The sequence below is a fragment of the Myotis myotis genome, unplaced genomic scaffold, assembly GCF_014108235.1.
Source record: "Myotis myotis isolate mMyoMyo1 unplaced genomic scaffold, mMyoMyo1.p scaffold_m19_p_7, whole genome shotgun sequence".
NCBI classification, from domain to species: Eukaryota; Metazoa; Chordata; class Mammalia; order Chiroptera; family Vespertilionidae; genus Myotis; species Myotis myotis.
The window spans coordinates 84,739,271-84,761,550 of record NW_023416379.1 but is presented as its reverse complement, the minus strand read 5'-3'; the positions used below and the strand labels follow the sequence as shown (position 1 = coordinate 84,761,550).

General features: G+C 52.1%; 2 protein-coding genes across 3 annotated transcripts; one reads left to right on the top strand and one right to left on the bottom strand.

Moving 5' to 3' along the window:
- The first annotated feature begins 11,583 nt into the window (after positions 1 to 11,583).
- HSP90AB1 (heat shock protein 90 alpha family class B member 1) lies at positions 11,584 to 17,576 on the top strand. The gene is made up of 12 exons (XM_036316455.1): positions 11,584 to 11,740; positions 12,962 to 13,111; positions 13,542 to 13,748; positions 13,847 to 14,006; positions 14,163 to 14,296; positions 14,430 to 14,738; positions 15,335 to 15,500; positions 15,675 to 15,865; positions 15,990 to 16,137; positions 16,268 to 16,536; positions 16,815 to 17,148; positions 17,244 to 17,576. The coding sequence occupies exons 2-12, from the start codon at positions 12,962 to 12,964 to the stop codon at positions 17,351 to 17,353; spliced, it is 2,178 nt and encodes a 725-aa protein (XP_036172348.1). The 5' UTR covers positions 11,584 to 11,740; the 3' UTR covers positions 17,354 to 17,576.
- Positions 17,577 to 17,746: 170 nt separating this feature from the next.
- SLC35B2 (solute carrier family 35 member B2) lies at positions 17,747 to 21,190 on the bottom strand. 2 transcript variants are annotated; one of them, XM_036316456.1, is made up of 4 exons: positions 21,026 to 21,188; positions 20,313 to 20,506; positions 19,966 to 20,120; positions 17,747 to 19,238 (listed from the first exon to the last, which is right to left on the bottom strand). In XM_036316456.1, the coding sequence occupies exons 1-4, from the start codon at positions 21,034 to 21,036 to the stop codon at positions 18,303 to 18,305; spliced, it is 1,296 nt and encodes a 431-aa protein (XP_036172349.1). In that variant the 5' UTR covers positions 21,037 to 21,188; the 3' UTR covers positions 17,747 to 18,302. The 2 variants fall into 2 exon arrangements, with proteins under 2 accessions (XP_036172349.1, XP_036172350.1); XM_036316457.1 differs by lacking the exon at positions 19,966 to 20,120 and having other exon boundaries at positions 21,026 to 21,190.
- Between the last annotated feature and the right edge of the window lie 1,090 nt (positions 21,191 to 22,280).

The following is a 22,280-nucleotide window of genomic DNA, read 5'->3' as shown; positions in this document are numbered from 1 at the left end:
ACCCTGCCCTGATGTCAAAGCTCAGACTTCCTGGGGAACAAGGGGCCTATGTGTCCTTTCATTGGAGCAGGGCCCTCCCCTTCTCTTCTCAAACTCTGGCCTAAGGAGGGAGGGGTGGGACCATGAGAATGTCCCAGTGGAGGGGGCCATCCCGCTGGGTCCCCCTTCTCAAAAATGACTCTTCCCGACAAAGTGAGGCCAGAGCTCTGGCCACGGTGGACCCTCCTTCCCCGCCTCATGGGCCCTGGTCCTCAGCACCTGTCTCAGACTTCCCAGAAGGGCAGGAGGTCTTCCCGCACGGCCCAGCCTGCTCACTGACCCCTGACCAGCAGGTGCTACCGAGTTGGCACCTCTGCCCGGGCTTCCTTTCTCGGTCTAATTGAGTTGAAGGCTTCAGGCCTCATTAAAGAGCAATTAAGTATTGTACTGTCGGGGCACCGGAGGCCGTGTGCTCCATGTGAAACCAGGGAGCGTATCTGAGGTTGGCGGAAAACAAGGTATTTCTTTCCTACCAGGTTCAAAAGGGAGGAGTTCCCCCGAGGACTCCCCAGTCTTTGCAATGCCCTTTGGCAACGGTGAGATACACCTGCGCTCTTCTCACCCTCCGTCTCTCCCGGTTCCCCCATCGGACCCAAACTGGAGCGTCCCATTGGCTCCTTCCTCGGCACCATCAGCCCTTCAGGGCGCGCTGTGTTTGTCCCTGGGTCCCTTCACCACCTCACGCCTGGCCTCTCAGGACTCCTGCCCAGGTCTCCTTCTGACCCCTCCCACACGTGGCCATGGGAGAATCTGAAAACAAGTTTCGTTATATGCTGGTCCCTCTCCCTGGAGAGTGCCAAGCATTTCCAGATCGTCCACCACCACCAGCAACAGCCAGATTATGTAATTCCTTCCCCCTCTGTACCTCAGGACTGTTGTAATTTTGCAACGTATCTTTTTTTTTTTTTTTTTTGATTGATTTTTTACAGAGAGGAAGGGAGAGGGATAGAGAGTCAGAAACATCGATGAGAGAGAAACATCGATCAGCCGCCTCCTGCACACCCCTCACTGGGGCTGTGCCCGCAACCAAGGTACATGCCCTTGACCGGAATCGAACCTGGGACCTTTCAGTCCGCAGGCCGACACTCTATCCACTGAGCCAAACCAGTTACGGCATCTTTTTTTATTATTATTATTATTATTATTATTATTATTGATTTCAGAGAGGAAGGGAAAGGGAGAGATAGAAACATCAATGATGAGAGAAAGGTAATAAAATAGAATTAACATTTCTCTCATCATTGATGTTTCTCTCTCTCCCTTTCCCTAATATCAACAGAGGTTTTCAGAAATGTTTGCCGTGTGCATCTGCTGATTCTTCTCACACAGTCTCCACACACCTGACTGCAGCTGGGGTCGCGCTCATTTCACTGCCTGTGCCCAGGGGGCAGAGCTGGGTGTTAAGCAGGCGCCTCAAGCCCAGCAGGGGTTTGAAGGAGGAAAAGACCTTTAGGTGAGCCATTCCCCTCTTCGGGCACTTATGCTGACGTTGAAGAAAATTACTAGAATATTTTTCCAAAAAAATACCGTCTCAGACTCCCCCCAGGAGGGCAGAGGTTTTCTAATGCAAACGACAAGAAGTTTGCATGGCCACTCATTTCCAGTCTCCTGACCTGCGTGTTTTCACCTGACCAACAGGAGTAGGAATTAGAAAAAGCAACTCCCAGGCCTCCTGCCTGCGCCACTGCGGGGATGGCTCCTACCACAAGTAGGCGCTCTGCACGCAACACTGTGGGATTTAAAAAAAAAATTTTTTTAATTTATTATCTTTGTTGTTGAAAGTATTACAGATTTCCCTCCCCTCCTCCCGCTCCTGCCCCACCTGTGGGACTTTATTGGGCCTCATCACTTTCCTCCTCGAACTTTGCTTCCTGGGAGGTGGGGAGGTTGGGGCGTGAGAATCTGCCAGGTATTCCTGGTTCCGCCATGACCTGTGCTGGTCCTCACCTTCTAGATGGCATTTCTGCCACAAGTATCAGTCTGTATTCAGCTGCTGTCCTCCCTGGGGTGGCTGCCATTCCAACACAGAAATTTCCCTCTAGTTTAAGCTTACATGGTGAATTGGGGAGGGAGAGGGGCTTTAAGCTTTTAAAAAGCCAGGACTCCCAGTAAAATGAGCAGTCAGCCTCAAGTATAACTGATGAATGTATCTGCGTATCTATTCTTTGAAGTGAATATGGAAAGAGGATGGTGAGGGCAGTATAATGTGGGGGGGGGGGGGGCTTGACAGGAAAATAATTACTGGGGATAAATCATTAGAACGTTAAACTATGACAGTGATCCAAAATGGATGTAAGTAGAGAAATGCGGTCACTTTAAAGAGAGCCCTGCTCCCTGGCCAGCAGGCCCTGCCTGAAAGAAACATCTCCACATGGGGAGAGTGGAGGTCTGAGGGAGGTCAGCCAGACAGCAGATCTGACAGGGAGGCCCGGCTGGCAGCGGGGCCCGTCTGGTTCCCGAGGCAAGTTGGCAGCGAGTGTGGCGACAGGCACCTCAGACAGGCAGCGCTCATGCCCACCCCCCCAACCCATCAGTGGTCTGTGCCCTAGCTGGGCGCCGTCTCCAGTGACCTGGCTCACTCCTGGGTCCCCTCTGAGAGGATGTGCTCGCTCAGAGCCCTCTGCAGCCTTGGCAGTCCCGGTGCCCCTGTTGATGAGCCAGCTGGCATTCAGGCTCCGGACTGCAGGGCGAGTGCTAAATGAGTCAGCAGGACCCGCAATGTGGAGCCTCTGCCCGTGGCAGCTGCCTTCTCCCCGGCCTTCCAAGGGTGGTGGGGTGGTTCGCCTTCCCAGCCTAGGTACCAGCTGTGCCCCAGCTCCTTGTTCTTAAAAGGGGGTGACAGCCCCCGCCCCCTCGCCCCCTCCCGTGTGGCTCTGGCTGAGCGTGGACCCATGAACCAACAGTTCAGTTTGATTCCAGGTCAGGGCACAGGCCGGTTGTGGCTTCATCGCCAGGAGGGGGCGCGCAGGAGGCAGCAGGATCGATGTTTCCGTCCCTCTCCCTTCCTCTCTAAAATCAATGTAAAAGCATTTAAGACGGGGCGACGTGCCCGTGGACTTGCTAAGGGGACTCAGGGAGGCTGCGGGAGAGCCCGGACACAGCGAGGGCCCCGGAGACGCGCCTCCCCACGCGCCGTGGGTCCTGCAACCCCGCACCTCCAGCTCCAGGAAGCTTCCAGAACCAGGCCTCATTTCCTGCCGCAGCCATTCCCAGCTCGAATCATGACTGGGGTCCCGGGCTGGCGCGGACAGCTGGGCCGAGCCGGGCTGGATGCCGGGTCCCGCTCGGCCCCGCCCCGCGGGGAGGAGGAGGGTGGCGTCACCGGGCTGCGCGCCCCTGGCGGGAGCTCGGTCCCCACCCACGCGGCCCTCCGCACCTGAGCCCGGGCCAAGCAGACCAGCCGGTGTCACCGGCCCACTCCATGCACTGCCCCTCAAATCCGAGCGGCCTTGAGCCAGGCGCCTACACCCATCCGCAAAGCAGGGTAGTCACACTCCCGCTCCGGTGAGAAAGGCCTTTCAGATAATAACTTCCACCTGTCACCTGTGTCTTAATCCTACCTTATCTACAGCCTATCAACCCTCTGAAATGCCGACTATTGCTATGCCCATTTTACTCCAGAAAATCGAGGCTGAATAGGTTAAAGACGGAAAAATGCCTTGTAAACTGCAAAGCACCAAATAAATATGTCTCTTACACACACACACACACACACACACACACAGGTGGGAGAGTTCCCAGGCAGTGGGGAGGTGGAAAGACACAAGGCCTCATGTGATCCTGTGGCATGCAAAGTAGGCTGCTGCGCCTTCCGCCCTGCCTCCAAAACCTTCCGGAAGCATCGTCTCTTCACCTCCCCAGGGATCCCAAGCCAACGAGAATCCTGAACTCCCATGTCATCCTTCCCAGGTGAGACCAGCAAAGTCCTTCCTGACACCTAACCTCAGTCCCTCCCAGTAGCACTGCTAGACCCTTATCTGGGTGCAGGTGGCAGGCAGGCACCGGGCCCAGGGGATGACTCAGAAATCCAGTCAGTTTAGACCTGCACGTGGAGGAGCGACTTGCGTGGTGCTGAACAGGTGGCAGAGAGGGCAGTTAAGTGGGTCAGGGTTGTTTGTGGTGCCTCCTGCACCTTCCCCTGCCTAGAATCTGCTCTGGGATGAACCGATTTGGGGTTAAGTTTTACTCTCTTCATCGAAGGGGGCCTGGAACACCGAACAACACCCAAGACAAAAAGGGACCCTGGTGGGCATGATGGCAGGGAGAGGACAGACACTGGGGCTGGGCTGACAGGGGCAGGACTGAGTCACACTCCTTAGGCCACTGATACTACACCCTTGAAAAGTCAAGGCACAGTCATATGTGTATTAATAGAGCAAACCAAAGATACTCCATTTACAATTCCAGAATGGTTTAGATCACAATCTCTAGCCTCACCACACTTCCTTGAGTGCCCATGACTTTAGCCATCAGCCTCTGCCTCCTGGACTTCTCTCCTTGGTGCCCCACAAGGTGCCCCAAAACAGACTTCCTGACCCCTCCAACCTAGAGTGGCACCCCTTCCCTCCTCTCAGCCCCCACATTCTATCATTCTATCCCACCCCTCCTCCCCACCGTGTCCAATCTCCCCCACTTCAGACTCTCCTTTCTCCACGCTATGCCCATGGAGTCTCTGAGTGGTTTTTTGTTTGTTTTGAACAGCACAATTATCTGGTTTGACTTAATAGATTTGACATATTTAGATCTTTACCCAATAAAATAATATATATTGCTCTCAAGCATGCATGGGGCATTTATAACTATTTCCCATATTCTAGCTTACAAAAACAGTCTCAAACACAAAAGAGCCAGTATTATGTACCCCACATTGTATGTCTACAACACAATTAAAGGATAATATTTAAAAATTTGAAAATTCTCAGTCTGAGAAGCAGCGGGAGGCCTCTGCCCAGGTTGAGTCTCTATATTCCCTCCAAGACCTCTAAGCTTTAGCTAGATCAGGGGTCTGTAAAGTGTAAAACACTTTCAAGTGATCAAGAAGATAACATAAGGAGAATGAGAAAATCCTTAAAACTGAATTATAATAAAAACATTATAAATTGAAGCTTGTGGGATATAGCTAAAATAGTAATTGAGAAATTTGCAGCCTTAATTCCTTATATTGGAAAAAGGGAAAGGCTGAGTATGCTAAGTATTAAAATTAAGAAAGTAGAAAAAGAACAGGTTGACCCAACGAAAGTAGAAATAAAATGGCAGAAATTTTAAAAATAAGTAAATAAAAAATGTAAATTACCAGACAAGAAGAAGCTAAAGGAGTTCATTACCACTGAACCAGTATTATAACAATTCTTAAAAGGCCTTTAAGAAGAAGGGGAGCCCAGCTGGAGTGGCTCAGTTGGTTGAGCGTCGTCCTGTACACCAAAAGGTTGCCAGTTTGATTCCTGGTCAGTGCATATACCTGGGTTACGGGTTCGACCCCCCCAATGAGAGCACGTACAGAAGGCAACCAATTGATGTTTCTCTCTCACAGTGATATTTCTCTCTCCCTCTCTCTCTCTTTCTCTCTCCTTTCCTCTTTTGAAGTATGCCCTCAGGTGATGATTTAAATAAATACATAAATAAAATAAAGTCTTAATTTTTAAAAAGAAAGGGGAAAAGGACTTTAAAATATGAATAATAAAATGGCAATAACTAAATATCGATAATTGCTCTAAATGTAAATGGATTAAATGCTCCAACCAGAAGGTGGCTGAGTGGATAAGAAAATCCTTACATATGCTATCTACAAGAGACTCACCTCAGATCAAAAGACACACACAGACTGAAAGTAAAGTGATGGAAAAAGATATTTCATAAAAATGGAGATTAAAAAAACTAGGATATTAATACTTATATCAGATAAAATAGATTTTCAAGAGACAAGGACCCAGAAATTCCACTTCTGGGTATTTATCTGAAGAAGCCCAAAACACTAATTTGAAAAGACATAGGCATGCCTATATTCATTGCAGCATTATTTGTAATAGCCAAGAAACAGAAGCAACTTCAGCGTCCATTGATATAACAAATGGATAAAGAAGAGATGGTACATATATACAATGGAATATTACTCAGCCATAAATAAGAATGAAATCTTACCATCTCTGACAACATGGATGGACCTAGAGGGTATTATGCTAAGTGAAATAAGTCAGACAGAGAAAGACAAATAACATGATTTTAAAAACAACACACTAAACAAACAAAACAGAAACAAACTCATAGATACAAAGAACATGTTGATGGTTGCCAGATGGAAGGGGGGTTGAGGTGATGAGTGAAAAGGGGGAAGGAATTAAGACGTGCAAATTACCATTATAAAAAATAGCCATGGGGATGTAAAGTTCAGCACAGGGAATACAGCCAGTAATATTGGAATAAGTATGTATGGTGTGAGATGGGTACTATATTTATCGGGTCATCGCTCTATAGTTTATATAAATGTATAATCACGATACTGCAGTTGTTTTCTATCCATTCAGCTGCTAGTGGACATTTGGGTTGTTTCCAGTTTTTGGCTATTACAAATAAAGCTGCTGTGAATAAAAAAAATTATAATCACTATGTTGTACGCCTGAAATTAATATAAAATTGTATGCCAACTGTAATTGAAAAATTAAGAAGTAGCCCTGGCTGAATAGCTCAGATAGTTAGAGAATCATCCCAATTTGCCAAGGTTGCAGTTTCCATCCCCCATCAGGGCACATACAAGAGCCAGCCAATGAACGCATAAGAGGAACAAGTCTTTCTCTCTCCTATGTCCCAGCAGAATATAGAAAAGGAGGCAAAGAAACGGAGCCCAGGATGACCATGCTCAATTGTCTAATGTATCTGAACGTCAAGTCTGTTTATGGGCTTGTGAGAATGTCAGTTCAGGTATTCCCGGTGAAAGTCAGAGATGCAGGCCCCGTGGAACTGGGAAGGACCAGAACTGAAACATCTGGCAGGAGCTGAGCGCGGGAGACTGCTTGTTCCCGAAGTTAAGGATCCAGAGCTACTTCCCACGATTATATTATTCTTGCGGTCCCAATGCCCCTGGATGCTTTGTTCATGCACTGCCCCTTATCAAAGTGCCCCTCAGTGGCCTCCCTGCCACCCCCTGAAAGGCATTGGTGCTCCCCAACTAGATCTCCCAGTCCGAACAGCAGCAGGAGGCTTCTGCCCAGGCTGAGCCTCTAGGCTCCCTCCAAGACCTTACCTAGCATCACCTAGATCAGGGGTCTGCAAACATTTTCTGAAAAAGGTAAGAGTAAATATTTATATTTATTATAATAATAATTATTTTATTTAATTCAGAAAGGAAGGGAGAAAGAGAAATAGAAGCATCAATGATGAGAGAGAACCGTTGATTGGCTGCCTCCTAATGGGGATTGAGCCCGCACCCCGAGCCTGTGCCCTTGACCGGAATCGAACCTGGGACCTTTCAGTCCACAGGCCGACACTCTAGCCACTGAGCCAAACCAGACACAGCAAGAGTAAATATTTTATTTTATTTATTTATTTTTTTAAAATATATTTTATTGATTTTTTACAGAGAGAAAGGGAGAGAGATAGAGAGAGTTAGAAACATCGATGAGAGAGAAACATCGATCAGCTGCCTCCTGCACATCTCCTATTGGGGATGTGCCCGCAACCCAGGTACATGCCCTTGACCGGAATCGAACCTGGGACCTTTCAGTCCACAGGCCGACACTCTAGCCACTGAGCCAAACCAGACACAGCAAGAGTAAATATTTTAGACTCTGCAAGCTGTATTGTCTCTGTCACAACTACCAACCATGCCATTACAGCATGAAAGCAGTCAAAGACAACATGTGAACAAGTGAGTTTGAGTGTGGCTGTGTTTCAGTAAAACTTCATGGACACAGATTCAAAGCAGATACTTTTCACATGCCAAAATATCTTTCAAAAAAATGTTTTCCCCAACCATTAAAAAAATGTAGAAAGTATTCTTACCCACAGGCTATACAAAAACAAACAACAGGCCTACCAGCTGCAGGCGATAGCTTGTCTTACTTCATCTGGCTGCCCTCCAATAGTGAAAGGTTGGGCTGGGTCTTCGGGGCCAGCAATAATGGGTATCTTGGGAACATCAAGCATTGCAAGTGCTACTGAGGACAGGGTTCAGGAGGTCTGGGGGCTTTAAGCCGTCTTTAATAGCCTTCAGTGGCTTCTCTCACTCCAAGTTAGGGTCAGAACCTCTTAGCCTGGCATTTGTGGCCCTCTGTGACTTGACCCCTGCCTGCAGGGCCACTTTCAGCTCCTCCTGTCTGCCTCGGGGGGTCCTGAGCCTTGCCAGGCTTTCCTCTCTCCTGGGAGTAGACCTATGCTGTGGCCTGGCTAGCCATTGCCCTAAGCCTGCTCCTCCCTTAGGCTGAGCTGGGAGTCTCCTACTTCTCCCACGCTGCTATGATTCACCCTCAGCCTGCAGCAGCCCCCATCGGCTGAGGACTCTCTGTCCTTATGCATCTCTGCACCCCCAGGCTCACGGTGGGGGCTTAGTGAGTGTCAATGAGTGGGAGAAGACATCCTGGAAAGCTTCCAGAGAGAAGGCAGAATATCTGTGCCGGTGCAAGATTTAAGATTTTCCCATGAGGAAATCCCCGAGGGGTCCCTGGTCCTGACACTGATCCACAGGACTGTTTCCTGCTCTGCTTTGGACTTGGGTCATGAGGAAGAAAACAGCATTCGCACTGCATTTCTGGAGCAGGGAGTAAGGGAGTTAGTGGAGCAAAGGCTGTGAGCTGCCCCACCTGGAGCCTTCCTTTCCCAGTCCGTAAAATGTGCAGACTTACTTTTCCGCGTCACAGGACTCTGAGATGCTGTGAAGGCTCTTTGTGAACTAGGGGCAGATTTAAAAAAAAAAATTATTTCAGAGAGGAAGGGAGAGGAAGAGTGAGATAGAGATATCAATGATGAGAGAGAATCATTGATCAGCTGCCTCCTGCACACCCACTACTGGGGACTGAGCCCACAACCCAGGCATGTGCCCTTGTCCAGAGTCGAACCTGGGACCTTTCAGTCTGCAAGCCGATGCTCTATTCACTGAGCCAAACCAGCTAGGTCAAGGGGCAAATTTTTAATTAGCTAAGCCCTTCTTCCCAGAGAAAGAGAGGGTGTGTTGAGGGATGATACCATGCTCCTAGTTTGAGATTTCCATCAGAAACAGAGCATCTGGCCCTAGCCGGTTTGGCTCAGTGGATAGAGCATCGGCCTGCCGACTGAAGGTCCCAGGTTCGATTCCGGACAAGGGCACATTCCGAGTTTCCTGCTCGATCCCCAGTAGGGGGCGTGTAGGAGGCGGCCAATCAATGATTCTCTCATCATTGACGTTTCTCTCTCTCCCTCTCCCTTCATCTCTGACATCAATTAAAAAAAATATTACAAACAAGACAAAAACCTGTTTAAAATAAAAAAAGAAACAGAGCAGCGTGGGGCCTTCCTGGTGGCAGCACCATGCCCCTTCCCACACTCACTGACATCTCTCAACCTCAGGCTGCTCACAGACCATAACGAAGTAGATGGGTAAGGAGAAATGAAATTGGGATGGTGGAGGCAGGAGTGATGAGGTCTGAATGTGTGGCAAGGAAAGCAAGGGTCCTTAGTCCTTTAGAATGCAACACATGAACAGAAAATATGAAGACAGGAAGATTGGGCACCAAGGCTAGTGAAGGGCTGCGGGTGGCAGTCGGGGAAGCCCTCCCCTGCATTCCAGGGTCGGACAGAGTGTGCCCGGAGGAGAGGTTGATGAACATCTACAGAGCAGGGAGTGGCCATTCTCTAGAGAGGCTGTGGGTACTGCTGGCTTTCAACAAGAGGCCTTGGGAAGGCAAGGACAGCTTGTCAGCTGGAGGGCAGGAAAAATGGCAGAGCCTGGGGAGTGTGAGGGTTGCCGAAGGAGGAACACACAAGGCCGAAGGGGGTAAAGAATTATAAATGTACTACAGGGCCGATGCACAAAATTCGTGCAAGGGGCTCGGCCCTCACAGCCCCAGCTTTGTCCGGAAGGTGGTCCGGCTGTCCGGTCTAATTAGCATATTACACTTTTATTATTATAGATTATGTCATCTGGAAAACCAGATGGGCTGAGCCCCCAAATGGCACCAGCACAGGGACAGGGAGTCAGAGATTTTAAAGGATTCAAGGTGGGCTTTCTTGGGTGGAGAATTCTCTGGGTGGGTCCGGAGCTTGGGAAGGTCTGGAGAAGGATAATGGTCTTTGCAAGAGGAATGTGGCCTAAGCGAAAGGGAATGTCGATTGTGATCTAAAGGTCAGTTCCCAGGGGAGTGGTTATTGATTGAATTATTGGATCAGACCCACCAGAGAGGGATGGCGTCTTGCAGCGGCTGGGCAGGCGCAGGCCTGGGGCTCAGGCGCCACAGCTGGAGAAAGCACTCGGTTCTGGCACCTGCAGCAGGCACTCTCGGAGAGGCCCTGCCGACCCTGCTCTGCCCAGCTCCAAGCAGCTGCAGAGAGACCACGACGAAAAGAAAGAAACCAGCTCTATGTGCTCATATAGGAAGACCGCACGTCTCGGTGCAGCAGAGCCTGGGGAGGGTCCCTCCGTCTCCGCTCGCTGCAGGCGGCGCCCGCAGAGCCGGACACAGCGGGATGGATGGGGAGAGGAAGGGGCCGGCATTAACTTTACGCTCCATCCCACCCCCGCCAGGACCTAGGCTGGCTGCGCCCGGCGAGTGGCGAAGAGGGTCCACCCGAGCTCCCTAGAATCCAGCGGATGGGGACGCTGGCGCGGGGCGGAGCCGCGGCAGAGACACTGCCCAGGCCGCAGCGGGAGGGGCGGGGCCTTGGGAGGGAGGGGCGGGGCCTTGGGAGGGCGGGGCGGGGCCTTTTGGGGGGCGGGGCGGGGCGGAATCGCCGAGGCGGGTCTGGAAACTGCTGGAAACAATCGCAGCACCGCCGCCGTTGCCCCTTCCGCCGCACGCGGACAAAGAGTCCCCCCCACCCCCGCCCCCTCAAGCCCAGGCCGGTTGCCACCCCCCAGCCGAAGCCACGCCCCGCGGCGAAAGGCTGGCCCTTCCCCCAGCTTTGGAGCCGGGAGCCGGGGGCTGCCAGGGGTTGGGTCTGGCATTCCGCACGCTCCCTGCAAGAAAACAGGGCCTTACCCTTACAGGGCGTAGGAACGTGTAGGGTAGATCATAGGAGGGAGGTCGACCTTGGGAGCGAAGGTCGGAGTGAGGTGCCGCCTCCCCATGCCCCCCTTTAAAGCGCCCCACGAGGCTGGGACTCATGCGGGGAGGCGCCTGACCCACAGGTTTTTAGGGCGGCCAGAGAGATCCTGGCGTCTGTGTCCACTGCTATGTCATCTGAGCATCCCCAACTTCTCCTCCTGGTGGGGTCGTGCCTGCAAATGCGGAGATAGAGCAACGTAAACGAGCATGTCCACCCCGCAGCCCCGAGGGAGGCCGGCCCCGCACCTAGTTGGGCCATGACGTCACGGGGGGGGGCGGCGGCAGGTGCGGGGCGGGCGGATGTGCTCCTTTAAGGCGGATGGATCCGTGGGCGGGCAACTGGGTGTGCTTCGCCTTATATAGGGCGGTTGGGGGCACGCAGCCCCTCTCTTGAGTCACCCCCGCACGCACGCCGCTTGCGGTTTGGGAGCCGACTGCAGCCCCTCCTGTGCTTGGATCTCTTTCCCTTCAAGGTAAAGCCACAAGCCGAGCTCTCCTTCGGGCGTTCCTGTCTCGAGAGCCCTCAGGGTTGCTTTCGTCTCTTCTTTGCAAAGCCCGGGTTTTGTTGTGCCGAGCAGGTTCCCCGGGAGGGGGGTGGAAGTGGGCTCCCTGTGGCAGGTCGCTTTTCCTTCTGTGCTTAGGCGGCGGGGTTTCCCCCTTTCGGCGACCAGCCTTGGCCGAGGTGGGCTGGGGTTAGCGGGCAGCTGCACGTGGTGGCCGCGCCGGCCTGGGACGCTGCCATCTTTCCCGTCCATTTCCGGACGCGGCTGCGGGCGCTGGAGGGTCCGCAGGGAGGGGGTGGGCGTGCGCGCCCGGGTGACTCGGCACAGCCCGCCGGTGTCCGGCTGAGCCCCGCTCCCGCCGGACGCGTTTACCAAGTGCGTGAGTGCGTGTCCGCGGCGGGGAGCGCTTTAGGCCTCCGTTGGCCTCCATTGGCCCCGCGTCATCCTTCCAGATCTTTCCTGCGCCCGGATGGAGGAGGGGAGGGGGCGGGCCCTGGCATATTCATGGGCTCCCCACCCTCCCCCTCCCTGGGAGCTGAGATTGTTCTGGAAGCTTCTAGAGCCCAACGCCCCGCCCAGGTGCCCGGATGCTCGGGCGCGCAGGGAGGCTGCGCGGTGGCGCCCCCTGCCCGCGTGTTCCCGGCGGCGGTTGTCCGGCGGTGGGGAGGGTCGGCCTGGCGGGCCCGGCCTCCATCTTGGCTGTGTGGCTGGGCCCCGCGTTTCAGTGGCGTGTGCTGAGAGGTCACGAGCGGGCTTTGCTTTATGGCTCTTTGTTTCAGTGTCTCAGGTCCTCCTCCCCGGTGAGGTGGCACATGCCCAGCGGGGCGGGGGAGTTTCAGGTCGTCGCCGTTTACGTTAAACCGGTGACCTTGGGCTTTCCTCACTGGGGCCGGGAAAGCTACTGGAGCGGGAGTGGGTGGTCCCCACCATGAAAGGCGCGTTTGCGGGCCCTGGGCTCATGTTCGAGCGTCTGCGTCTCTGACGAGCTGCCAGGTGATGCTGAGGAGTTCGGCCTCCAAAACCCTGACCTTGCGTTTTGTGAGAACCGTGTCCGTTCCCACTGGACTGACCTTACGGCCCGAAATCTTTGATGAAAAGGCCCAGCTCGAAGCAGTTTGAAGGAACTCTGTCTTCACTGTGATTGGGGGGGACTTTCGGTCTGACATGGGGCTCCTGTAATTCCTGTTTTAGATGCCGGAGGAAGTGGTGCACCATGGAGAGGAGGAGGTGGAGACGTTTGCCTTTCAGGCAGAAATTGCTCAACTGATGTCTCTCATCATCAATACTTTCTACTCCAACAAGGAAATTTTCCTTCGGGAGCTGATCAGTAATGCTTCTGACGTGAGTGCTTGGGTCTGCATGGGTGCTGTGTGGGGTTTTTGTTTTTTGTGTTATTGGGGGGGGCATATTTGTGGGATCTACTATTGAAGGGGATAAACCTGGCATTACAAGAACATTTGTCTTTGCTCTACGTGGGCGGATGGGATATTGGACCCACCTGTGTACCTTTTTATTTAATCTTCACCCGGGATATGCTTACTAATATTAGTGGAAGTGGGGGTGAGAGGAAAAACGTGAGAGAGAACAGAGCCACAACCTCTTGGTGTACGGAGCAACACTCCAACTGAGCCACACTGGCCAGGGCTGCGTGTGGTTTTTAAACCTCAAGGGGTTTTCAGAATTGAGGCTAATAAGGGAGTAAAAAATGAAAAAGTGTTTTGGATTTTGGGTGAAGAGATGGAGTTGTATAAATTGTAATTTGTGTTTTCAGGCCTTGGACAAGATACGCTATGAGAGCCTGACTGACCCTTCCAAGTTGGACAGTGGTAAAGAGCTGAAAATTGACATCATCCCCAACCCCCAGGAACGTACCCTCACGCTGGTGGACACAGGCATTGGCATGACCAAAGCCGATCTCATAAACAACCTGGGAACCATTGCCAAGTCTGGTACAAAGGCATTTATGGAGGCTCTTCAGGTACGTGGTATTTCGGCTACGCGCACGCCATGTGTATTTTTGTCCATATTCTTTGGCTTGCTATTTTTAAAAACTTCTTTTTAAAAACTTTTTGGCAGGCTGGTGCGGACATCTCCATGATCGGACAATTTGGTGTTGGCTTTTACTCTGCCTACCTGGTGGCAGAGAAAGTGGTTGTGATCACAAAGCACAATGATGATGAGCAGTATGCCTGGGAGTCTTCTGCCGGGGGCTCCTTCACTGTGCGGGCTGACCATGGTAGGTGGGCTTTCCTGTAAAGGTTACCGCGTTAGCATTCTGGGGAAGGCGGTACTAGACATGTTGAGTGTCCTATCTGCAAAGCAGTTGCCTTTCACTACAGTTCTGCGTTTAGTTTCATTTTTTCTATACTCCATTGTGATTGCCTTTTTCTAGGTGAGCCCATTGGCCGGGGCACCAAAGTGATTCTCCACCTTAAAGAAGACCAGACAGAGTACTTGGAGGAGAGGCGGGTCAAAGAAGTGGTGAAGAAGCATTCGCAGTTCATAGGCTATCCCATCACTCTTTATGTGAGTACGGGCTAGAAACCCTCACATGCATGGTGCCTACTGCTTTGGAGAATTGCATGGTGCCTGTTTTTTTGTTTTCTTTTCCCTTTTCCTGATGTTCTGTCTCTAAAACTGTTGTATTTGGTACTTTCAGTTGGAGAAGGAACGAGAGAAAGAAATCAGTGATGATGAAGCAGAGGAAGAGAAAGGGGAGAAAGAGGAGGAAGATAAAGATGATGAGGAGAAACCCAAGATTGAAGATGTGGGCTCAGATGAGGAGGATGATAGTGCTAAGGATAAGAAAAAGAAAACAAAGAAGATTAAGGAGAAATACATTGACCATGAAGAACTGAACAAGACCAAGCCCATCTGGACCAGAAACCCTGATGACATCACCCAGGAGGAATATGGAGAGTTCTATAAGAGTCTTACCAATGACTGGGAAGACCACTTGGCAGTCAAGGTGAGGAAACCCTGTATGCTGGCCCAATAGGAGGAGCAGGTAGAAGGGTGTGGCTGATTAGACAAATGGAACTTGCCCAACTTGTTGGTAGCTGGGAACTGTGAATGCCATGGAGCAACATGAGTTTACTTACTGGTGACACTTCTAGGGTGCAGAAATTGCATCCTTTTCAGTGACCTCTTTGTGTCCATGATAGCCTTACACATCCTGGGTTCGGACCTGACTATTCTCTAGATTCATGTAGGATATTAGGGCTTAATTTTCTTAACAGCTGCCCCATGAGTATGCTCTAGGTCAGGGGTGGGCAAACTTTTTGACTCGAGGGCCACAGTGGGTTCTTAAACTGGACTGGAGGGCCGGAACAAAAGCATGGATGGAGTGTTTGTGTGAACTAATATAGATTCAAAGTAAACATCATTACATAAAAGGGTACGGTCTTTTTAGTTTTATTCATTTCAAGCGGGCTGTAGTTTGCCCACTGCTGCTCTATCTAGTGCTTAGGAAAGATCTTTGTTCCAGGCATTTTGATAGCTTGGGTTGGGTCTAAAATTTATGCTTAACCTTGAAATGTACTGTTGGCTTGTCTTGAATTTCAGCACTTCTCTGTAGAAGGTCAATTGGAATTCAGGGCATTACTGTTCATCCCCCGTCGGGCTCCCTTTGACCTCTTTGAGAACAAGAAGAAGAAGAACAACATCAAACTCTATGTCCGCCGTGTGTTCATAATGGACAGCTGTGATGAGCTGATACCAGAGTATCTCAGTGAGTATCCTCTTGCCTTAATGGAGTTGGTTGGGCAAGTCCTATAAAGCCTTCAGCATTCTCAGGGGGACTAAAGTCTTAGATAATTAAGGATTTTTTATAACATAGCAAGTGAAGATTCAGTGAGGAAAAATGGATTTTTTTAACTGAGCTTTCTTCCCTTTGTGATTGCAGACTTTATCCGAGGTGTGGTTGACTCTGAGGACCTGCCCCTGAACATTTCCCGAGAAATGCTCCAGCAGAGTAAAATCTTGAAGGTCATTCGTAAAAATATTGTTAAGAAGTGCCTTGAGCTCTTCTCTGAGCTGGCGGAAGATAAGGAGAACTATAAGAAATTCTACGAGGCGTTCTCTAAAAACCTAAAGGTAAAGAGGCAGCAAATGCTTACATTCTTTATAATTACCATGTGGGGGTTTTTATTTTCCATTCACATGAAGAGTAAGGTTAGTTCCAAGTAAGATTATTTTTCTTTCTTTCCACCCTTAACAGCTTGGAATCCACGAGGACTCGACTAATCGGCGACGCCTTTCTGAGCTTTTGCGCTATCACACCTCCCAGTCTGGAGATGAAATGACCTCTCTCTCAGAATATGTCTCTCGCATGAAGGAGACCCAGAAATCCATCTATTATATCACTGGTGCGTTGGAGCCTGGGTCTGATGACAGCCTCCTTAGAGGTGTAGGGACTGGGGGAGACATTTAGGGGAGGCCTGGGAACTGGTATGAAGCTTTTTGGTCTTTGACTCACATTCAGTAATAACCCTGCAGGTGAGAGCAAAGAGCAAGTTGCTAACTCTGCTTTTGTGGAGCGAGTGCGGAAGCGGGGCTTCGAGGTAGTGTATATGACAGAGCCTATCGATGAGTACTGTGTGCAGCAGCTCAAGGAGTTTGATGGAAAAAGCTTGGTCTCGGTTACCAAGGAGGGCCTGGAGCTACCTGAGGATGAAGAGGAGAAAAAGAAAATGGAAGAGAGCAAGGCCAAGTTTGAGAACCTCTGCAAACTTATGAAAGAAATCTTGGATAAGAAGGTTGAGAAGGTAAGCCAATTCTGGGACTGATGTATTTTGTAATAAATGCCTTCAAGGCTGTTTCCCTCAGAATCTCGTGTTGCTACACAATTAGTAGTTTTAAGCAACTTAATTTAGCCATCATACCTCTTGCTGTCTTAAGGAAATAGGTTTAAGGCTGCTATATACTTAAAATTTGGCAAAGATTGAGCATTTTTTTCCTGATAAAACTTAAAATACACATAACTTTTACCTTAAAGTGCTAATGCAATTTAATATAAACCTAAGGTTTTTGTGACTGTCCATAGGTGACCATCTCCAATAGGCTTGTGTCTTCACCCTGCTGCATTGTGACCAGCACCTACGGCTGGACAGCTAACATGGAACGGATCATGAAAGCCCAGGCACTTAGGGATAACTCTACAATGGGCTACATGATGGCCAAAAAGCACCTGGAGATCAACCCTGACCACCCCATTGTGGAGACTCTGCGCCAGAAGGCAGAGGCAGACAAGAATGACAAAGCTGTCAAGGACCTTGTGGTGTTGCTGTTTGAAACTGCACTGCTCTCTTCTGGCTTCTCACTTGAGGATCCCCAGACCCACTCCAACCGCATCTACCGCATGATCAAGCTAGGCCTAGGTGAGTACCCCTGTTGGGGAACGGCTCTTATATGGACAGATTTGACTTAGATGCTACTTGGGTCAAATCTCTTGTGACATTTTTTCCCACCATAGGCATTGATGAAGATGAAGTGACAGCAGAAGAACCCAGTGCTGCTGTTCCTGATGAGATCCCCCCCCTTGAGGGTGATGAGGATGCCTCTCGCATGGAAGAAGTAGACTAGGAGTTTCTACCTGCAGACCTTGCGTCCTCTGTGTAGTCTTCATGGCTCCCCCAGCAGCCCTGAGTGGCCCTAGCCCACCTGGTTGCCCACCTGGTTTCCTCTGATGTTTAGTGGCTTTTCCCCTCTCCTGTCTTTTCCTAAGGCAGGTTACAGTGGCCTCAAGCCCTCTCTTCTCATATTTGACATAGTTTTGAATGTGTTATGTATTGTGTTTTTTTTTTTTTATTTTTCTGAAATTAAAGTATGCAAAATAAAGAAGATGCCGTTTTATACAGTTTTGCTCCTTTTGAGTTCCCTTAGCTGCTTTATCCCAAGTCTCCCTTGCCATCAGAAGTACGGGTTATATGAGAAGAAAACTATCATGTTAACTCCACCAAAATATAGGACCAAGGCCATTGCAGCAGTTTAATTTAATAAAAATAAAATTATGAGCAGAAAGTTACATTTTCAAAGTACCAAAACCTGCAACTGGCTCTGAGCAGAGCCATGGGATCCAGGAGCAGAGGGTGGTGGTGCTGGCAGGGCTCTCCCCTCCCCTAGCACAGCACCACCTGTCATTTATCCTAGGAAAGCAGCACTGCTTACAATCACCAGAGTAAGAGATGCAGGCGTCTGGGAGGAATCTATAAGGGTATTCAGGGTAGGGGACAAGCACTGGTGAGGTTGGTGGCAGAGCTAACAGCAAGACTTCAGGGAATTTCTGGAAGATACCTTTGCCCCTCTCCAAACAGAACTCTACTCTGGGGCTCAAGAGTCATACCAGAGGACTGGTGGCTTAAGGCAAAAGGGAAGGTGGCCTTCTGGCCTCCCCACCCCTAACTGCAGAGCTGTTTTGTAATACTGAGGAAAGCTTGCATTTGCCCTTGAGCCAGCCACCTGTGAGAAGCTACACTAGGAGAGGAAAACAGTATGGTAAAAGGATCTTCGTTCACTTTGCCAATCAGGTCCCTCAAACCTGCACAGGGGACTCGATGGGCACAGCCTTCTTTCCCCGTTGCTTTAAGCGGCCCCGGGCATAGACTCTGAGCAGGAGGGCAGCAAAGACCACAGCCACCCCTAGGCCCCCCACCACCGTGATGGTATGGCCATAGAGGAGGCAGGAGAGGAGAATGGCAAAGGCCTGGCGGAGGGTCATGATGATGGTGAAGACTGCGGCCCCAAACTGTCCAATGGTGTAGAAGATGAAGAGCTGGCCACATGCGGAGCACACGGACAGCAGCAGGGCGTGTGCAGCAAACTCACTGTGTCTCCCCATGAAGCGGGTCCCCTCCAGGAGGGCCCCCTGCTCTAGCAGGGAGCCCACTGTGAAGAGGCAGGAGAAGAAGTTGACCCCAAGCATCATCTGCACTGATGACATCTTATAGGCAAATAGGGCATCCTGCCAGTTTGAGGTGAAGCTGTCAAAGGCAATGTAGCCTCCCAACAGGATCAGGCCCGAGAGCGTGGTGGCCTGTGAGCTTCGGGGCTCTGGCCCGCTGGACAGCAGAAACATGCTGACCCCAATGGAGATGAGGCCTGCTGTCAGGTACTCCCAGTGTTCGTAGCTGCGCCGAGACACCAACTTTCCCATTAGCATGACAGGGATCACCTTAGAGGCCTTGGCCAGCACCTGAGTGGGGAAGCTGACAAACTTGAGAGCTTCATACTGACACCAGCTGCTAAGCACGTTCGACAGGCTGGCAAAGGAGTACTGGTACATGGGTGCCCCATGTCGGGGCTGTTTGCAGAAGAGGCAGTAGAGGCCAGCCACAATAAATGCCAGCACTCGGTTCATTAGCACCAGAAACTGAGAGTCTGTGAAGCGCTCACCTGCCCATGTGGCTGTGGCCCCATAGCTGCGGGTCATCACTCTTTCCTGCAGCACTCCCCAAGTCAGGTAAGACACCTGGATGGGGGAGGGTGGAGATTAAAAGGAGAAATAAGAAAAAGGTTGCCAAAAAGATTTCATCAACTTCCCTCTTCCTCAGAAGGCTGTTTAAAGCAGCAGTCGCCAGCCTTTCCGACCGACCACCTGTTGGCGACCACTAGTTTAAAGGACAGCACACATAATTTGGTTCTTCTGTGTAGTAACTAGGAAGTTTCCCTTTCCCTCTCAAGCCTGGATTTATCTTGTAGGGAATCAAGTGTGTGTGAAACACAACAAATGCTTTAGAACTGCCCAGACCCTGTCTGTCCCACAGGAGGGTTTGTTAGAGCTGCTCCATCCCAAACATTTTCTATTTCCAACCAATTCAGGCAGGCAAGAATTGGACATCTATCAGTTTGACATGTTATATGAGGTGGGACTAGTAGTGTCCACTCAAAAATGCCATGAGGTCAGCATCTTGGCACATGCAGTGTGGGAGAAGGCTGAATGGCTTCCCCGCAAAACTTTTATCAGTGGGTTTACAGTACAGTATATGAAACACATCATTGTGGAAGAAAGTGTAATAGGACAGTAGGAATCACGGGGAGGTGGGGGAGAGACATTTTCTCCACTCCTAAGAAGATGGTGGTACAGTGTGCCCCTAGGAGGGGGACACATAACCAACTAAAACACGGTTGGGACTGGAAGGGTGAAAACTTTGGTTCCAGAGCCCCTGCCCACCGTGCCCCAATGCCTGCCCGCCTACCTGGAGTCCCACCGCACAGAAGAGCAGCTTCAGGGCCTGCCACGTAGGAGTGGTCTCCGCCGGCTCTGTCCGGGGAGCCAGGGGAACCTCGTCGGAGGCTTTGGGCTCATTGCCAAATACACACACTCTCACCAGAGGGAAGCAGAGGCCCCTGCCTGCAGAAGGCACGCAAAGTCAAGCCCCAGTCTTCTCCCCAGCACCTCATGGTCTTCTCCAGAGCAGCCAGCTGCCCTGCCGCTCTCCTCCCTCCCTCCCTCCCGCCCGTGCCAAGCCACATCCCGGCGGGGACAGCTGGCCAGCACTTTTCCTGTGCACCGAGCACACTTCCCCACCCTTGGCCCACACACCTGTCTCAAGGTAGTTCTTCCGCCTGAAGTACCGCACCAGCAGGTAGCCAGGTAGCATGAAGCTGGCGTAGCCAGCAGCATTCACCAAGAAGCGGAAGAACCATTGCTGGGTCCAGGACTCCGGAGGGGCTTCGGGGGTCTCCCCACCTGCCCCCAGGGAGGGGATGGCAACCAGCACCACCACTGCCCACCACCTGCGGGGGCAGCGGACAGCAGGGTTAGGGAGCAGTTAGCTCATCACCCACTGGGTCTCCCAGAGGGGTCCGCACGGGAGAAGGGCCCGGAGTCACCTCCCCGCCCCCCTCAGCTGCAGCCCAGCCGGACAAAGAGCCTCTCTCTCTCCTTGGGGGGCCGGCGCCGTCCAGGCAGGGCTCCCTCCCTCCCCGGGGACGGACCCGCCCCGCCGGGCACACAGGTTCCTTCTGTTTCCCTCCAGCGCTCGCCCGCTGCTCCGGCCGGAGGCGGCGCCCCCTCCTTACACCCCGCCCTCCAGGCTCCCGGCGCGCCGGGGTTCCCCAAGTCCTCCGCCTGACGCTCCCCGACTCCCCCAAAGAGCACAAGCCCCCGCCACGCCCCCGCCGGCCTGGCCGGCTCCGCGAAGCGTCCGGCGAGCCCACCGCCCCGGCAGCTGGGAACCACCCCGGCCCACCCGGCGGCGCAGCGGTCACGTGGCCCGGCCCCGTCACGTGGCCTCGCCGCCCCTCGCCCCCCACCTGGCAACCATGGTCCGCGCCGCGTGGGGCGGAGGGGGGCCGGGGAATGCGAAGCCCCGGGCCGCGCGCTCCCTCCGCTCCCGCCGTCGCCTCCTGGAGCTGCCAGCGAGCCAGCGGCCAGCGGAAGTGCCGCGATCTTCCCGCCTCCCTCTGCCCGCGGCCGCCCCCCGCCCCCCGCCACGACCACGCAGCGCCCCGGGCTGCCGCCGGCCACAGCGCCCCCGCGCGGCCCGGAGGGAGACGGGCGCGCCGCCCGGGTGTTGGCTGCGCTGCGCGGAGAAGGGGGGAGTCGGAGGCCCCGGCCTCCCCCTGCTTCGTCATCGCCTCCCCCTAGGCCTCACCACCAGCCCGGGGGGCAGGGCCGTCTCAGGGGCGGGCCTTGGAGGCTCTGACCCGAGCACTTCCCCTTATGTTACCGTCTTCTGGCCGGAAGATGTCTCATTTTTTGGAGGGGCCAGCAGTTCTGACCTTCAAGGCTCTGCCTGACCTGGCCCCGTCTGCCTCGCCCACTCACCTTCCCGGGTGGAGCCACGCTGGCCGGCTCCGCTCCTCTCCTTCGCCTCCCCCATCCCTTCACTCCTCCTTCTGTCGGGGCTGAGATGACACTCGGAGGCCTCCCCCGACCACCCAGTCTGGCCCTCCACCCTCGCCATTGTGCGCCTTCCCAGGGCTTGCTTCCTTCACAGCACCGCTGTAACTTGTGATTACATATTACATGGAAATACACATTGATGATCCTAGGGCTACCTCGCTCCCTAGACCAGCGATGGCGAACCTATGACACGCGTGTCAGAGGTGACACGCGAACTCATTTTTTTGGTTGATTTTTCTTTGCTAAATGGCATTTAAATATATAAAATAAATATCAAAAATAGAAGTCTTTGTTTTACTATGGTTGCAAAGATCAAAAAATTTCTATATGTGACACGGCACCAGAGTTAAGTTAGGGTTTTTCAAAATGCTGGCACGCCGAGCTCAAAAGGTTCACCATCACTGCACTAGACCATATGCTCCAAGTGGCCGGGGACTGTGTTGATTTGTTCCCATATTCTTCACCCAGGCAAAGGCCTGACCTAACAGGTCCCTCAAACATGTGTGGAATATGGGGAAGGAAAAAATACAACACAGGAAAAGCCATAGCTCCCCTGTGTCCCCCTCCCGAGGCCGGCCCTGCTCCCCACAACCTCCGAGGAAGTGAGTGGTGAGGCCCCCTTATTTCTACCTCCTTACTTCTCCTTCTCCTTTCCTCCCCCCT

What these genes read in the sequence shown, in the direction of transcription:
- SLC35B2 (XM_036316456.1), bottom strand. An exon ending in GAAGAACTACCTTGAGACAG is followed by an intron (nt 20,121 to 20,312) that starts GTGTGTGGGCCA and finishes TGCCTTCTGCAG; the next exon opens with GCAGGGGCCTCTGCTTCCCT. An exon ending in TCTGTGCGGTGGGACTCCAG is followed by an intron (nt 19,239 to 19,965) that starts GTAGGCGGGCAG and finishes TCCCCCATCCAG; the next exon opens with GTGTCTTACCTGACTTGGGG.
- HSP90AB1 (XM_036316455.1), top strand. Translation starts at nt 12,962, where the DNA reads ATGCCGGAGGAAGTGGTGCACCATGGAGAGGAGGAGGTGGAGACGTTT. An exon ending in AAGACCACTTGGCAGTCAAG is followed by an intron (nt 14,739 to 15,334) that starts GTGAGGAAACCC and finishes CTTGAATTTCAG; the next exon opens with CACTTCTCTGTAGAAGGTCA. An exon ending in TGGATAAGAAGGTTGAGAAG is followed by an intron (nt 16,537 to 16,814) that starts GTAAGCCAATTC and finishes GACTGTCCATAG; the next exon opens with GTGACCATCTCCAATAGGCT.